Source organism: Kogia breviceps, chromosome 4, assembly GCF_026419965.1.
Source record: "Kogia breviceps isolate mKogBre1 chromosome 4, mKogBre1 haplotype 1, whole genome shotgun sequence".
Lineage (NCBI taxonomy): Eukaryota > Metazoa > Chordata > Mammalia > Artiodactyla > Physeteridae > Kogia > Kogia breviceps.
In genome coordinates, this window is record NC_081313.1 from 172610906 (window position 1) to 172629101 (window position 18196).

An 18196-nucleotide genomic window follows, 5' to 3' on the forward strand; every position below is an offset into this window, starting at 1 on the left:
CACAGGGTGTATATACTTTGCTTATCTTCAGTAAACCTGTGAGATACAAAAGCTTAACTTAAGTAAAGTCACTGCCCACCTATCCTGGTCCCCTCCAGCACTGTTACTCCAGCCACTGCAAATACACAGTTTTAATCATTTCTTGAGCTTCCTGTTAATGTTTCTTTATATAAAAACAAGCCATTGTGAATTCATATTTTTCATACCCAAGTTTGTCCTTATCATGAATAGTCAGACTCCACATTTTTAAAACTTGATTAAAGTATTTTTGGTAGGGTTTCCCTGGTGGCGCAGTGGTTGAGAGTCCGCCTGCCGATGCAGGGGACATGGGTTTGTGCCCTGGTCTGGGAAGATCCCACATGCCGCGGAGCGGCTGGGCCCGTGAGCCATGGCCGCTGAGCCTGCGCGTCCAGAGCCTGTGCTCCGCAACGGGAGAGGCCACAGCAGTGAGAGGCCCGCATACCGCAAAAAAAAAAAAAAAAAAAAAAAAGAAAAAAAGTATAGTTGGTATACAATGTTGTGTTAATTTTTGCTGTACAGCAAAGTGATTCAGTTATACATATATACATTCTTTTTCATATTCTTTTCCATTATGATTTATCACAGGATATTGAATATAGTTCCCTGTGTTACACAGTAGGACCTTGTTGTTTATCCATTCTATATATCACAGTTTGCATCTGCTCATCCCACACTCCCAGTCCTTCCCTCCCCCAGCCCCCCTCCCCCTTGGCAACCACAAGTCTGTTCTCTGTTTGTACAGACTCCACGTTTTTTGATGTTTACCGACAGCTTACTCCTCCCTTCTCTCTTCCCCTTGTGTCCACGCCCGGAAAAGCCAATAACAAAGTCTGTAGTCCTCTGGCATTAGTTTCACATTCCAGCCACACAAGCCCCTGTCTGTGTGCAGAACTCTTATCCTGGCCCAACCCCTGACAAAGATTCTTTGCTTGACCAGAAAATCTTTGGTTCTGACACTAAACCTTCTCCTGGGCCTGTCTGTGTAGTTCCTCGTGAAATCCAGTTTTACCAGAAACCCTGCTGCGTCAGTTAAACCAGAATTCCCCAGCTCCCCATGTCTGATCTCCTTCTGTATCTGATTGGGTTCCTGCACTCCCACCATTGCTCAGGTGATGTGTGATCACCCTGGCCTGACTTCAGTAAGAATCCTGTTAGGTCATTTTATCCAGACCCACTAATCCCTGGTTTTTCTTTTAGTAATTTTCCATCCACTGACCCCCACCCGCCACCTTGCTCTCTGGCCATGAATTCCCACTTCCACATGCTGTATTCAGAGTTGAGCCTAGTCTCATTTCTGCCTGGCTGTGAAATCCCATCGCAGTGGTCTCTGTACCTGTCCCAGGAGTTCTGGATAAAATCTGCTTTACCTGTTTGACAAGTGTCACTGAATATTTTTTCTTTAACGTTCCCTAGCCATGATAAAAATCCAGGCCAGGCTCCTTTCCTTGCTTTCTGAAGCCATTTCAGAGCTGCTTGAGAGGCCAGCCCTGCCCTCCCCACAAAACCTCAATTACGTGGGTCATAGACTTTTTTTTTTTTTTTGGCCCCACCGGGTGGCATGAGGGATCCTAGTTCCCTGACCAGGGATCGAACCTATGCCCCCTACATTGGGAGAGCGGAGCCTTAACCACTGGACCACCAGGGAAGTCCCGGTCATAGACTTTTTCCTACCCTGAGTGTGTATGTGTTTGCATGACACACGAGCATCAGTCTCAACATGGAAATCACACCTCTGCAGGTGGCAAGAACAATTGGTGTGGTGAGCAGCATGGCCAGATATGACCACCACCCATGGGTCTGTCTTCTCTTGCTCTGACTTGCTCACCTGCTATGTTGTCTTATAGCGACCGGTGCTATGGGCTGCTGGGTGCCAGGGACCTCGTGCTGTGAGCTGTGCTGCCTGTGTTGCATTGTTGACCATACCAAGCCTCAGTTTTCGATTCAGCCAACCAGAGTTGGCAGTTTCAAGAATTCCTAGTCTTTGGGGAGCAGCAGTATGGGATTGGTGCCCTCCTTGTATTAGTCCTGGGTTGATATCTTTGCCAGGATTTATCTGTGTGTTAGAGTGAAGCTGTGACAGAGGCAGGCTTGGCCCCGACATACCCCAGTGAGGGGTGAGAGGAGAGACTATGTCCTGTGCAAGAGGTGGCTCCATTGGGTGTTGCTCTTGAAAGAACAGTCATTTAAATAGACAGAAAAAGAGAAGAGAGGGGGAAAGGCAGCCAATAGATGGCAGGCTGAATCCACCCTCCTAATACCAGGGGCCACACCAGGACCCTTAAGTACCTCTGCTGCTGCCCCTGTCTCTACTGCAACAAAGCTCCTGACCCTCAGAGTTACAGGGGGCAACACCCATGGCATCCTTGTGTCACAGCCAAGGGATTAGTTCAAACTGACTTAAACCTGGGGTCCTTAAACCCTATAATGCAACCCGTTGTCCTGGAGGAGACCCCTATTCCTCATGGCACTAATGTGAGGCCCTCTGGAGGGAAAAATTTTATAAATACCAGGGTAGAGAGGTCACCCTCTCCTCTGAAGTATGTACAGTGACTGAAAAACTAACAGGGAAGGACAGGAGAGAGGAAATAAGTGAAAAAATACTGAAACAAATGTCCACAATTTAACCCAACTGGAAATCTAAAATATAGTAAAAGAATTTACACAACAGAAAAGATAAAGGGGCACTGTTTGGCTTCTGGGGCCTCTGCAACATAGTTTCTGAATTAATTTTGTCATCTGCTATATTGCATTGATTCACAGACCTTCATGCAGATAATACTGGGTCTCAAGTTACAGTTATATTAGGATCCCACTAAACTTAAGCAAGGTAAAATAATCTCTAAGATGATCTAAGTTGATCTAAGATTCCCAATAATCTTAGAGGAGTTACTGAATATAAAATAGGGGACAGTGCTCGCTTCGGCAGCACATATAGTAAAATTGGAATGATACAGAGAAGATTAACATGGCCTCTGCGCAGGGATGACATGCAAATTCGTGAAGCGTTCCATATTTAAAAAAAAAAAATTTTCAAAGCTATAAGACCCACTGATAGACAGTAAACTTTACTATGTTAATAAAAGCTACATGTGCTATATAGCACATTTAAAAAATATTTTGATAACTATATTTCTACATAATTTGTTTCCTTTATAATTGTATGTATTTTTTGCAATAAAAACATTATTCCAAAAATATAAATATAAAAAAATAAAATAGACAAATAAGCATGTCTCACCTTAACCATCAGCCAACTTGCCTAAAGACCCCATGGTCATAGGATTCATTTGTCCTAACGTATCCTATAGTGAACAGGAAAGCTCTGAACTAATGATTCACAAATTAAAATTAAATAATTTTTAAAAATAAGTTTATTTATTTTTGACTGCTTTGGGTCTTCGTTGCTGCACGTGGGTTTTCTCTAGTTGCAGCAATCTTCGTTGTGGTGTGCAGTCTTCTCATTGCAGTGGCTTCTCTCGTTGCGGAGCACGGGCTCTAGGCACATGGGCTTTGGTAGTTGTGGTACATGGGCTCAGTAGTTGTAGCACGCTGGCTCAGTAGTTGTGGCTCGTGGGCTCTAGAGTGCAGGCTCAGTAGTTCTGGCACATGGGCTTAGTTGCTCCATGGCATGTGAGATCTTCCCAGATCAGGGCTCGAACCCGTGTCCCCTGCATTGGCAGGTGGATTCTTAACCACTGCGTCACCAGGGAAGCCCTTAAATAATGTTTTTGCCAATTCCAAATTGGCTTGACAAAATGGGACCCCACAGATTTATCCCCCAGGAAAATAATATAATTATGTGCCAAAGTAAATTAAACAGGGCTTTGAAGGATTGAAAACCATTACAAAAAATTATTTCTTGAAGAGGTGACTACTTGCAGTGCTTCTCCTTTACACAGCTGAATTTGGCCCGTTCTAAAACATGAAAAGAAGGAATGGCACTTGGTACAACCACTATGGAAAACATTATGGAGGTTCCTTAAAAAACTAAAAGTAGAACTAACATATGATCCAGCAACCCCATTCCTGGGCATATATCTGGAGAAAACCATAATTCGAAAAGATGCATGCATCCCAGTGTTCATTGCAGCACTATTTACAGTAGCCAAGCCATGAAGCAATCTAAATGTCTATCAACAGAGGAATGGATAAAGAAGATGTGGTACATATATACAATGGAATATTGCTCAGCCATAAAAAAAGAATGAAATAATGCCATTTGCAGCAACATGGATGGACCTAGAGATTGTCATACTAAGTGAAGTAAGTCAGACAGAGAAAGACAAATATCATAATTTTTAAAAATGATACAAATGGAATCTAATTTTTTTAAAAAATGATACAAATGAACTTATTTACCAAACAGAAACAGACTTACAGATATTGAAAGCAAACTTATGTTTACCAAAGGGGAAATGCTGGGGGGAGGGATAAAGCAGGAGCTTGGGATTTACATACACTACTATATGTAAGGCAGATAACCAACAAGGACCTACTGTATAGCACAGGGAACTCTACTCAATATTGTGTGATAACCTGTATGAGAAAAGAATCTGAAAAAGAATGAATATATCGTACGTATAGTTGAATCACTTTGCTATACACCTGAAACTAACACAACGTTGTAAATCAACTAGACTCCAGTAAAATTTTTTTTAAAAAGGGAATGAATGACACCTCACAGTGGATTACCTTGAGTTTGTGGTCTCACCACACAAACCCCTGTACCCAGTCCCCAACACTGTGGAAATTACTGACTCTATCCAGCTGGTAAATATCCTGCTCTAACAGATTTAGTTAAGTCTGTTGTATTAAGTGCCTGTTTCAGCAGTCTCTCAGCTTCAGTTGACCTTCACCTCTTAAGGGATGTGATACACTTTTACCTGGTTAACCTTGGGGAACCTGAACACCATTGTCACTGCACAGTCTCTCCAGGCAGGATGTGAGCTGTATCGACCTTGCTCTGGGAGCACAGGTATGACATTACATTAATGACATTCTCTGAGGAAGTTCATTTGGGGACATACGAATACTGAAAAAAGGAGCTCCTGGAAAGTGGATGGGTCATTAGCCCATTCATAAATAAGGCCCTGACACTGGTTAAATTCCTAAAAATTACATGGTAAACAAGGGGCTGTTCCCTCCCTGACACCATGAAGAAATAGCTGTTGTCCCTCTTAGCACTCACAGCATCTCCTAGGTTGTTTTGGTGTTTGGAAGGCAACATATTCTTTCCTTACAAACTTTACTTCTATGCAAGGAACTCCCCTCTTTGGCCCACACTTTATGCCATTAGAGCTGTAATTACCACCAGGTACTGGGCTCTCCTGAAAACAGAGGATCTCCCAGGACCTGAGCATGTGACCCTCCACCCTGCTGTCCATTGTGCTTTCAGTCCTGAAAACAGCCCCCCATGAGCTCAGCACAGCTACAGAGACCTCCTTGAGACATGACGGTGGAGTGCAACCTGAGCCCTCTGGCATAGCCTGCCTGCAGGAAGGGGCACCCTCCCCCTCAGTACCTTTCTAGATGCCACAGTTCTGGAAGAGGTCTCTTCACCGTTCACTGTGATGTTAACCTATAGGCTTGTCATGTATGGTTTTTATTATGTTGAGGTATATTCATTCTATACCTAATTTGTTTAGAGTTTTATCACGAAAGGATGTTAAATTTTGTCAAATGCTTTTTCTGCGTCTGTTGAGGTGATCATGTAAGTTTTTTCCCTTATTTAGTTAATTTGGTGTAACTCATTTATTGATTTGCATATGTGGAACCATCCTTGCATCCCAGGGATAAATCCAACTTGATCATGTTGTATAAGCCTTCTAATGTGCTGTGAATTTGGTTTCTTTTATTTTGTAGAGGATTTTTACATCTATGTTCATCAGGGGTATTGGCTTGTTATTTTCTTTTCTTGTAATGTCCTTGTCTGGCTTTGGTATCGGTAATGCTGGCCTCATAAAATGAGTTTGGAAGTGTTCCCTTCTCTCCAAGTTGTTGCAAGAGTTTGAGAAGAGTTGGTATTAATTCTTCTTTAAATCTTTGGTAGAATTCAGCAGTGACGTGATCTGGTCCTGGAGTTTTCTTTGTTGGGAGGCTTTTGATCACTGATTCAACCCCCTTACTCCTTATTTAGCGGTTCAGATTTTCTGTTTTCGTGATGCAGTCACAGTAGGTTTTATGTTTATAAGAATTTATCTAATACCTCTACGTCAGGGATCACCAACCCCTGGGCCACGAACTGATATCGGTCCGTGGCCTGTTAGGAACCAGGCTGCACGGTAGGAGGTGAGCGGCAGGCAAGCGAGTGAAGCTTCATCTGTATTTACAGCCGCTCCCCATCGCTCACATTACAGCCTGAGCTCCGCCTCCTGTCAGCATTATGGTGAGTTGTATAATTATTTCATTATATATAACAATGTAATAATAATAGAAATAAAGTGCACAATAAATGCAATGCGCTTGAATCATGCTGAAACCATCCTCCCCCACCCGTCCGTGGAAAACCTGTCTTCCATGAAACCAGTCCCTGGTGCCAAAAAGGTTGGGAACCGCTGCTCTACATTATCCAATTTATTAGCATATAATTGTTCATAGTAATTTTTTATGATCCCTTATATTCCTGTTGTACCCCATATAATTTATCCTGTTTCATTTCTGATTTTATTAATTTGAATCTTTTCTCATTTTTCTTAGTCTAGCTAATGGTTTGTCTATCTTTTCAAACAACCAATTCTTAGTTACTTTGACTAGTTTTACACTTTCATGTGTTTTCACGTTACTAATTAGCATCCTTTCATTTCAGTTTGAGGAAATCCTTATAGCATTTCTTGTAAAGCAGGTGTAATGGTGGTGAACTCCCTCAGCTTTTGTTTGTTTGCGAAGTCTTTGTTTCCTTTATTTCTGAAGGACAGCTTTGGTGAGTAAAGCTTCCTCTGTTGGCAGTTTCTTTCAGCTCTTTGCATATGTCACGCCACTCTCTTATGGCCTCACGGTTTCTGCTGAGAAATTTGTTGATAGTCTATTGAGGTTCCCTTTATGTGATGTATCACTTTCCTCCTGTTACTTTCAAAATTCTCTTTCTTTGATTTTTAATAATTCGATTATAATGCATCTTTATGAAGTCTTCTTTGGGTTTAACCTGTTTAGGGATATTTGAGCTTTAGGTACCTGGATGTCCATATCTTTCCCAATATTTGGGAAGTTTCCAGTCATCATTTCTTTAAATAGGTTTCTACCCTTCTCCCTCTCTTCTCCTTATAGTCATTCCATAATGTGTGTATTATTTCCTTTGCTTGTGTCCCCTAATTCCCATAAGCTTTCTTCATTCCTTTTCATCCTTTTTTCTACCTCTTTTCTCCTCTAACTGAATAATTTCAAATGAACAGTCTTCAAGTTCACAGATTCTTTTATCTGATTCATCAAGTCAGTTCTCGAAGCTGTATTTCATTTTTCAATTCATTTATTGTATTCTTCAGCACCAGAATTTCTGTTTGGTTCTTTGTGATTTCTGTCTGTCAGTTGAACATCTCCTTTTGTTCATGTATTGTTTATTTTGTTGAGTTGACTGTATGTATTCTTAAGAAGCTCCCTGAGCTTCCTTTGAACAATTATCTTAAATTCTTCGTTAGGCAATTTCTAGACCTCCATTTCTGTGGAATAGGTACCAGAAAATTATTGAGTTTCCTTGTTGTCATTTTTCTGTGTGTGTGTGTGTGTGTGTGTGTGTGTTCCTTGAGGTTTTGCATTGCTGTGTTCACATGTGAAGGAGCAGTCAATTCCTCCACTGACTGGTTTTAGGAAAGAAACACTTTTCACCAGTCAGCCCAGCTGGGAATTCTGTGATTCTGTCAGACCTTATCTATAAATGCACCCGCCTCACACCTCTTGTTCCCTCTTTAGCAGGAATTCTTAAGATTGTATGCCTTCGTTTGTTTTTTTGTTTTTCTTGTCGGCACCCCTCGGCATGCAGGATCTTAGTTCCCCAGCCAGAGATTGAACCTGTGCCCCCTGCAGTGGAAGCATGGAGTCCTAACCACTGGACCACCAGGGAATTCCCTGTATGCCTTCTTTTGATCCCTCACAACTAGGCATGGTACTGAGAGCCTCCCATTTGTTTCCCTGAGATGTAGTCCCCTGAAATACTTGTCTTCTTCCAGTCCCACTGAGTTGAGCCAGCTGAATGCATGTGCTTACAAGACAGGGGAGAGGCTTTCCCTTGCTGTCTGGAGCACATACATGGAGCTGGCTATGGGGTGGGAGTGTGAGGGAGTCTGGTGTGCAGAGCATTGGGTGTGCCCATGCACCAGACAGGAGTGTCTGCAGACATCACGTCCCAAGTGGCTGAAATGCAAACCTCCTGATGGAGTCTGTGAGGGACTAGTAGGATCTGCAGCCATTTGTTGTGTTCTGATCCTTGATTTCTGTGGGTCCTTGCAACTCTTCCCTGCTCCCAACCCTCCAGCTGTCCTGACTCCCTTAGTATTCTTGGTGAGATGAGAAATCACTGAGCCTCTTGGGCAGCATCTCGCACCACTGGGGAAGCCAAGTGCTCAGTCACTACACTCTCACTTTCCCATGGGAGGAATCCTGGGCCAAGGAACTCTTAGCATTGAGCTATGCCACCTTTGGGAAGGAGTGAGACTGTTCTTCTTACCTTTCTTGTGGTGTCTGTTCTCAGAATTTTTTGCTCCACTGGTGTGCTGGAACTTCTCCACTGGGCTCCCTGACTTCCACAAAGGTACTCTTATCCTTAACTGGTTGTCAAAATCAGTGCACTGTGGGGAGATGACAGTAGAAAATTCCTCTTTCACCATCCTGCTGATGTCACTCTCCTATGAACCCAAGTGTTATTTAAAAGCATGTTGGTTTAATCTCGAAGTATTTGGGAGTTTTCCAACAATCTCTCTGTTACTGATTTCTAGATTAATACCATTGTGGTCTGCAAGCATATCTTGTATGATCTCTCTTTTTTCAAATTTAAGGTGAATTTTGTGTCCCAGAATGTGGTCTGTCTTGGTGAATGTTCCATATGATCTGGAGAAGAATGTGTATTCTGCTGTGTTTGGATGAAGTATTGTATGGATTTCAATTAAATGCACTTGTTGGATCGTGCTGTTTAATTTAACTATGTCCTTCCTGCTGGAACTCTTAATTACTGATGAGGGCATGTGAAGTCTCCCAACTATGATGGTGAATTCATCTATTTCTCCTTGCCATTCTAGTATATTTTTCCTCGTATATTTTGCCCTGTGTTGTTATGCATGTAGACATTAAGTATTGCTATGTCCTCTTGGAAAATTGACACTTTGGGTTTTTTGTTTTGTTTTGTTTTGTTTTTTTGGTGGGGTGGGGGCGGGCACAGCAAGCAGCTTGTGGGATCTTAGTTCCCTGACCAGGGATTGAACCCGGGGCTACAGCAGTGGAAGCGCCGAGTCCTAACCACCGGACCACCAGGGAATTCCCAACACTTTGAACATTATGTAATATTCCTCGTTATCAGTGTGAGTTTTTCTTGCTCTGAAGTCTGCTTTGTCTGAAATTAATATAGCTATGCCATGTCATTTGCAGCAACATGGATGGACCTAGAGATTATCATACTAAGTGAAGTAAGTCAGAAAGAGAAAGACAAATACCATACCACTGATATGTGGAATCTAAAATATGACACAAATGAACATAGTAAACAAAAACAGACTCACAGATACAGAGAACAGACTGGTTGCCGGGGGGTCGGTGGGAAGGAAGGACTGGGAGTTTGGGATTAGCAGATGCAAACTGTTATATATAGGATAGATAAACAACAAGGTCCTACTGTATAGCACAGGAAACTATATTCAAAATCCTGTAATAAACCATAATGGAAAGAATGTGAAATAGAATATATATGTATAACTGAGTCACTTTGCTGTACAGCAGAAATTAAACACAACACTGTAAATCGACTATACTTCAATAAAATTAGAAGAAATATATATGTGGCTATGCCAGTTTTCTTTTAGTGTTGGCATGGTATATCCTCCACCTTTTACCTTTTTTTTTTTTTTTTTTGGCTGCACCGGATCGTAGCTGTGGCGTGCTTGATCTTTAGTTGCAGCATGCGGGCTCTTAACTGCGCCACACAGGCTTCTTCGCTGCAGCACGGCATGCGGGATCTAGTTCCCCGACTAGGGATCGAACCTGGGCCCCCTGCACTGGGAGCACAGAGTCTTACCCACTGGATGACCAGGGAGGATCTTAAAGAAGGTCCTTACTTTTAATTTATCTGTGTCTTTATATCTAAACCGATTCTTGCAGACAACATATAATTGTTACTTTGTTATTCACTTGACAATTTCTGTCTTCCATTTCTTGTATTTAGACCATTGATGTTTAAGGTGATTATTGATAGAGTGGATCAATATCTACCATATTTCTACTCTTTTCTATTTGTTACCTTTGTTCTTTGTTTCTTCATTCTCTTCCACCCTTCTTCTGTCTTCTCTACCTTTTATTGAGCATTTTATGTGGTTCCATTTTTTTCTCCTCTTTTAGCTTACTATTATATGTTTTTCAGTAGTTGCCCATGAGTTTGCAATATACATATACAACTAACCTTGTCCTCTCTGAAGTAACAGTATACCATCACTTCAGTGGATGTGCAGTTTTCTCATAACAGAGTATTCCAATTCCTCCTCCCTGCCCTTGTACCATTGCTATCATTCATTTCATTTATCCATAAGCTATAATTACTGACTATATAGTTGCTGTTACGATTTTCAACAGTGTTTTCTGTCAGAATACATAAAAATAACAGAAATAAATCATTTTATTTTACCTTCATTTATTCCTTCTCTAACACTCTTCCTTTCTTCATCATTACCTTCTTCCTGACAAATTTTTTTTAATGTTTATTTATTTATTTGGCTGCACTGGGTCTTAGTTGCGGCATGTGGGATCTTTGTTGCCGTGTGTGGAATCTTCATTGTGGCATGCGGGATCTTTAGTTGCAGCATGCAGGATCTTAGTTGCAGCATGTGGGATCTAGTTCCCAGACCAGGGATCGAACCCCGGGTCCCCTGCATTGGGAGCATGGAGTTCTTAACCACTGGACCCCCAGGGAAGTCCCTGACAAATTTCTTTTAACAGTTTTTGCAAAGCAGGTGTGCTGATAACAAATTCCCTTGATCTTTGTCTCAGAAAGTCTTGATTTCTCTCTCACTTTGGAAGGATAATTTTGCTTGACACAATTCTAGTTGGGTGGTTTTTCTTTCAGCACTTTATTTCATGAAACTCTCCTCCTGCTTACATGGTTTCTGAAAAGAAGTTTGATTTCATTCTTACCCTCGTTTTTCTATACCTAATATTTTCTCACTCTACCTTCTTTTAAGATGTTCTCTTTGTCTTTGATTTTTCTCAGGTTTGAATATGGTATTTCTAGGTGTGCATTTTTCAGTTTTTAATCTCATTTCTCTTAGCTTTCTGGATCTGTGGTTTGGTGACTGTCATTAATTTTGGGAACATCTCAGTCCCCATAAGCTTCACTTATTTCTTCTGTTCCCTTCTTTTTCATGTATTCCCATTATGTGTATGTTATACTTTTTATAATTGTCTCAAAGTTCATGGATTTCTGTTCCCTTTTTTGTTCTTTTCATCTCTTTGCATTTTAGTTTTGGAAGGTTCTCTTGACATTTCCTCAAACTCAGTGATTCTTCCCTCACATGTTTCCATTGTGTTGATGTGCCCTCACCCCCATCCTGCCAAAGGAATAATTCATTTCTGTGCTTTTGTTTTTTATTTCTTGTATTTCCCTTTTGGCTCTTTCTCAAGTATTTCCATATTCGTGTATGTGACCTATCTGTACTTGCACACCACCCACTGTTTCTTTGGGGTTTTTTTATTATTATTATTTTGGCCACGCCCTGCAGCATGTGGGATCTTAGCTCCCCAGCCAGGGATCGAACCTGCGCCCCCTGCATTGGAAGCGTGGAGTCTTAACCACCAGACCACCAGGGAAGTCCTTCATCCACTATTTCTGTTCGAGTCCTTAGTATATTCATAATGGTTGCTTCAGATTTCTGGTCTGATAATTCCAGCATACCCGCTACATCTGAATCAGGTTCTTCTCCTTGTCCTATTGTTATCGAATCAGGGCCCGCTGCTCGCAGCTTACAAAATCATATTCACAAATGTTGATAGAAAGGAAAGTTGTCTTTAATCAGAGTGCCAGCAATCCGGGAAGACGGTGGACCCAAAAAACCACCTCCCAAGGGCCTGCTCGGCCATGAAAGTTTTAAAGGGAAAGAGGGAAGTAATCTCAGTTAATCATTGAAATAGGGGGTCACAGTCGTCACTGCCCCCCACTGCATGCAGGCTCCTCGACTTGTGGTCTTCCTCCAGATGTTGATCACACAGTTTGTTCACGAGATTACTGAAAGGGAAGCTAGGGAAGAGATCTGGTCATCTGTTAATTACTTACTCTATTTACTCATTTCTACTTCTTTGAACCGACAGGCTAGGCAAGGTGTTGTGTGAAGAAAAGATTTGAAAGGTGTGCCTGGGCTGGAGATGAGTAGAGCATGGGGGTGCCTGGTTTAAAAGTTAGTTACATTACAACTTTGCTAAAGTGACAAGGAAAGGACTTCCTGCTGAGGGCAATTTCCTGCAAAGAGCTGCTTACACTGTCTCCTGAAGATGTGTTTTTTAAGTCTTTTCTTGTGCCTTTGAATTTTTTGTTGAATACTGGACATGATGTATTGTGAAAAGGAACTGAGGTAAATAGACCTTAGTGTGAGGTTTTATGTTTATCTGACTAGCCTTAGGCTGTGTTGACTTTGTTGTAGCTGTCAGGGGTAAAATATCCTCAGGTGTCCTTGCTTTTGTCTCCCATGTCACCTTTGGGGTACTGTAGAGAGTTGTAAATAAGTTCTGAAACATACCGTTCTTTCCGTGTTTCCCACTGTGATGAGACAGGAGTCTTCTTGGTGTAGTGGCATGTTGTGGGTGGAAAGGAAACGTTCTGTCGTCCCATGATTTGGTCTCAGTATTTTAATGAGCATGTGTCCCTGGGCTGTGACCTTCTGTGGTATGATAAGAAAAATGTTTGGTCTTTGTCCACAGTTCTTATCAGAGATCTCCTAAGGCCCTTGGACTTTCTGAGTGATGAGAGCATCTTATGTTGTAATGAGGCAACTGCTTGCAGGCCCCTAAGATGGCTTCAGCGTATGGGTTGGTCACCAGGAAGACCAAGTTTTGATTAGAGGCTTAGAATGTTCAGCCCAGTTCCCAACCTCTGGGGAGGAAAGAGGGACTGGAGATTGAGTTATTCACCAATGGTCGACATGAGGAAACTCCATCGAAACCTCTAAACCTCAGGATTCAGAGCGATCTGAGTTGGTGAACACATCACCATTCTGGGAGGCTGTCATGCCAGGAGAGGGCATGGAAGCTCCCTAGCCCCCGACCACCACTTTGCCCTGTGCACCCTTCACATTTGGCTGTTCCTGACTTGTATCTTTTACAGTAAACTGGTAATAATAAGTAGTGCTTTTCTTCATTCTGATAGCTGTTCTAGCCAATTAACGAAGATGAGGTATTGTCCAGGGAACCTCTGAATTTGTAGTGGGCCATGCAGAAATGTGTATAACCTGCCCGCTGCCCTTTTTGCAGCTGGCATCTGACATGGGGGCAGTCTTATAGGATTGAACCTGTAAACTGTGGAGTCTGATGTTAACTCTGGTTAGTTTGTGTTAGACTTGAATTGAATTGCAGGACACCCAGTTGGTGCTGGACAGTTGGCATAGTTTTGGAAAACATACCAAGTATTTGCTGAGAGTTCAGGCAGAAAGGCTAGAGGGGACTCAAAGTTGACTATTTCCCACCCCTCATGTCATTTAGGCACTGGTGGAATCCCAGTTGGTTAGCCTCTAATGAAGCAGATTCTTTTGAGGACAGGACTGGTTAAGAAGAGTGGAATATTGTGGGCATATTTCAAAATGGCTATTTTTCAGTCTCTCTGCAATTTTGGAGACAGCACTTTGCCCTGTGACCTCAGTTCTTTGATAGATCTAAGAAGAGTCATTGATTTTTTTCAGTTTGTTTGCTTTTTACAAAAAGTTTGTTGAGGATGGGACTGTTACCTTTTAAGCTCCTTATCTGCCAGATCAGAGGTCTCTGACTCCATCTTTTAATGTTTGACTGCTGATATGTTGGGAAAACTCAGTATTTTTCCTGAGTAGAGAAAACCCAGTTCTTCCTGCCTGTGTTTCTCCTTTACTTTTACCCAGAACACTTCACTCCTGACACTTTTGGTCACCAAATATGTGAGGGCTTTCCCACCACAATAAGTAAATTCTCTGTGACACCAGTGGGGTGTCCTACAACTTAACTGAATCCTAACACTGTCTGCCTTGAGACGGCATCGGATTACACAGGTTAAGGGCTAAGTCCCACAAGGCAGCCACTCTTGCCCCCCCAACTTCAGATGCCAATCACAAGGAGTAGGGCCCCAGGTTACTCACAACTTCTGTCTGACTTGGCTACAAATCAGGGGTTCCTACAACCCGCTCCTTGGGTTCTGTTTGCTAGAGTGGCTCACAGAACTCAGAGAAACACTTAACGTACATTTCCCAGTTTATTAAAGGATACGATAAAGGATATAAGTGAAGAGTCAGGTGAAGTGATACAAAGGGTGAAGTCTGGGAGGGTCCATGTGAAGTTGGGGTGCATCACCCTCCCCCATGTGGATGTGCTCACCAACCTGGTTGCTCTCTGAACCCTACACCCTTGGGATTTTACGGAGGTTGCCTCACGTAGGCATGATTGATTATTAACTTCGTTTCCAGGCCGTATTCCCTCTCTGGAGGGTGGGGTGTTGGGCTGAAAATTCCAAGCTCCTGATCGGGGCTTGCTCTTTCTGGTGACCAGCCCTCAGCCAGCAGCTATCCAGGAGCCGGCCCAGAGTCGCTTCAGCGGAACAAGAGATGCTCCAAGTGCTCTTATCCTTTAGGAATTTACAAGCTTTTAGGAGCTGGGTGCCAGGAACCAGGGGCAGAGACCAGTATATGTATTTTCCATTATTTGACAGTTGACAACTTTAGAGTCTTACCCCTCCTTAGGTGATAAGAAAGGCTGTGTGTGAACCTCCACCTTAGCCCACCCCCTAACCTCAGTTTAAAAAACCCAGGCCAGGCTCCCTTCCTTGTTCTCAATCCATTTCCCACCTGCTTGAGAGGCCTGCCCTGCTCTCCCCAGAGACCTCAGTTACAGAAGTAATTAACCCTTTCATATATTCTTGGTAGGTGTGTGTTAGTCTCCACTACTCAACCAACACTTGCAGTGGTGGGGCGCAGTTGAGAGGGGGGGGGGCGTGCGGTCGAGGGTCCATCTGTCTCCGAAGGTTATAGAAAAGGTAACGTGGTATATATATTGCAATACACTGCACTTATTTGCTCTATTGATAAATCCTCCAGATCTTTTCATAGCAATACCCTTTGTGGGGGTTTTTTTGTTTTGTTTTGTTTTTTGTGGTACGCAGGCCTCTCACTGTTGTGGCCTCTCCCGTTGCAGAGCACAGGCTCAGCGGCCATGGCTCACGGGCCCAGCTGCTCTGTGGCATGTGTGATCTTCCCGGACCGGGGCACGATCCCGTGTCCCCTGCATTGGCAGGCGGATTCTCAACCACTGCACCACCAGGGAAGCCCTACCCTTTGTTTTTAAAAACTACATATGATGATGCATTTATGGAACCCATTCTTTCTCAACAGACACTTGGCTTCTTACTGATTTTTCTGCCCAAACCGGCAGTGAAAACTCAGATTGCCACATTATAGGACAAACTAACATACACAAATTGTTTGTTTCCAAACTTAATTACTGCTTGAAATTTTTATCAGCAAATATATTCAGAAAAGAATATACAAAATGTTTTGTGGCAAGATTTAGTGATAATTCAAACATCTTTGGAATCTTCATGAAGATTCATAAATGGCCTGTGGGCAGTGGTGAGAGTATCCTGAAGTTCCCATCCCTCACTCATCTCGGTCCTGCCCCATACATGACGGTGGTTGTGATTCTTTGTTTATCCTTCATACCTTCGCCATCTGTCATTTTTCACTCAGCAGTGGTCTTTCAGTTTTGCCTCCTTTGACCTTTCAACAAACAAGGAATTACACTGAAAAGGTTTTTCGGTGGTTTCTCTTTCTCAGTGTTTCACACATGCTAGTGTCTTGAGGCTTCAGGGCTGGTCTAGGACTGCGGGGTTCATCCTCCCACCAGAGCCAAGTGCCCCTGAGGCTGGCGGGCTTTTAAAGTATCAAATGAGTGGGGGTAGGTAGGGATGGATGGGCGTCTCTCACAGGAAATGGTCAAAGATAAAAGTGGAGCCAGACTCATTTCATATGGTGAGGTCACTTTTAAGTCTCCGTGGCTGTGATGAAGAAGTGTCACAGTTCCGTGAGGGCCTCGTGGCCTTATGGTTCAGTGCAGTTTCCACGGAGGTTACAGTTCTGGCCCCCTGCCAGGACAAGGTCAGCGCAAAGACGAGAACTCCAGCCTCCTGTCACTCAGTCACGGGGGGCGGGGCCTTGCGTAGTGTCCAATCAGGGGAGTCGCTGGTTACGTACGTGTGGGCGCCAGTGGGCGACGCTCCAGTGACGCGTAGGGGTGGCGTGGACTGCTCGCTCATTCCCATTTGCTCCCGCTGCGCAGCACGTCCCATCTCGATGCCCTTAAAGGGCTCCGGTGGCTCCGCGGCATCCTCTGTCGCTGAGACCTGCACTTGCCGCAGCAATTGTGGGGTGGACGACAGGGAAGCCGAGAAACCGAAAAATGGTGAGTTGGGGAGCCTGGTGGTGGGAGACGGGGGCGGAGGGACCAGTTGGAACTGGCCGTGGTGGGACCTGGGCCTCCCCGCGGTCAACTCCGGACCTGCGGACCGGAGTCCACAGCCGGCGCGGCAGGCAGCGTGTAGGCTCCGCTGGCAATCGGGACCCACGGTGGCCTCTCCGCTCACTACTGCGGCCGGATCTACTCCAGATTGTGTGGTGTCCACAGGGAGGGTGATCAGGGAACAATCATGACTCAGTATCCGGGGTTCCTGCGTTGGAGGAGCTGTGGTCTTTGGGGTCCCCAGTCCCTCCTTTCTCCCCGGGGTGGGGGGGACTCTTTTCCCCCTCACTTTCCCAAATTTTGATAAACAGGGTCACAAATCCACGACCCTGTTCTTGCACCCTAGCTCTTCCCAGGGCAGGCAGTAAATGCCTAGATTTCCAGATCTTTCCCCACGTTCCCAAACGCCATCTTCCCCTCTCCAGTTCGTAGCTTCATTATTAACTCTTTGTCTTCCGCGGTGCATTTCAGACTACGCAGTATTTTAATTGTATCATTTCTCCACAGAGCCATGAATGGTTCTTTTTAAAGATTCATTTTTTTGTCTATGTATATTTTCCATGAGAAGAAGTCAGAGACTAACCACCTGGAACTACATTGTATAAGTCTTGTGCTTCCCCCCCGGACCTTTCCTGGGCAAAGACATCCTGTTTGAGCCCTTTGGGTGGAGGTTCCTCTTTGGAGACTCCTGGGTGATCTTTTTATCATAGTTCCAGGTCAGCCTTGCCCCTCCCTGAGTTTGTGACTTTATTCACTTTAAGTCTCGGTTTTTGATAACTGTAAATGTATTTAATCATAGATCTTGAAAGAGAGTATAAAATATTTCCAAAGGGGAAGAAAGAGGTGAATTTCAGAAAGAATAAAACAAAATATTCCATTATACCATTCCATTAGTTAAAATTTTTCTTTTTTTCGTCCCATGAGTGACTGCATGTAACATTTGAGATCTGTTTTTTTCTTTTCTTCAGTTATGATTATTTCTAAACAGTTCCTTGCCATGGAAAAAATAATTAACTGACATTTTTTTCTGAAAGGAATAGACATTTGTGTGTTTTGTTCTTGAACTAGCAAAATGCCTTACAATTTTCTTCCTTTATACATAAATCCTGGTTTAGAATGGTTGTGCTGGATTATTCAAACACTGGGTTTGTGTCATTTAAAATATCAGTGGTGTCCTAGGCAACAACAGTGGGGAACCCAGACCTGTGGTCAGTATTTCTAAGCTAAGGCCCCCTTAAGCCTGCAAAGGGAAATACTCAGAGGACCAGTTGTTCTTGATGGGGAGCCTCCCCCTGTAAGTGTCCTACCT

The 18196-nt window shown here is 43.4% G+C and overlaps 1 protein-coding gene and 1 non-coding gene across 10 annotated transcripts in view; both read left to right on the forward strand.

Annotated features, from left to right (window-relative positions):
- The window catches only part of LOC131756030 (zinc finger protein 791-like), a 52827-nt gene that overhangs the window by 4470 nt on the left and 30161 nt on the right, over nt 1–18196 (forward strand). For 2 of the 9 annotated variants that reach the window (XM_067032597.1, XM_067032598.1), the window contains one exon: nt 8702–8761. The exons of 5 other annotated variants lie outside the window; for them this stretch is intronic. In XM_067032597.1, coding sequence (XP_066888698.1) covers nt 8702–8761 — 60 coding nt within the window. Of the gene's footprint in view, nt 1–8701; nt 8762–16707; nt 16831–18196 lie in introns of all 9 variants that reach the window. 2 more of the 9 variants (XM_059062787.2, XM_067032602.1) reach the window with 1 other exon arrangement.
- On the forward strand, nt 2932–3038 carry LOC131756445 (U6 spliceosomal RNA). The gene has a single exon (XR_009335628.1). It is a non-coding gene; the product is annotated as a U6 spliceosomal RNA (small nuclear RNA).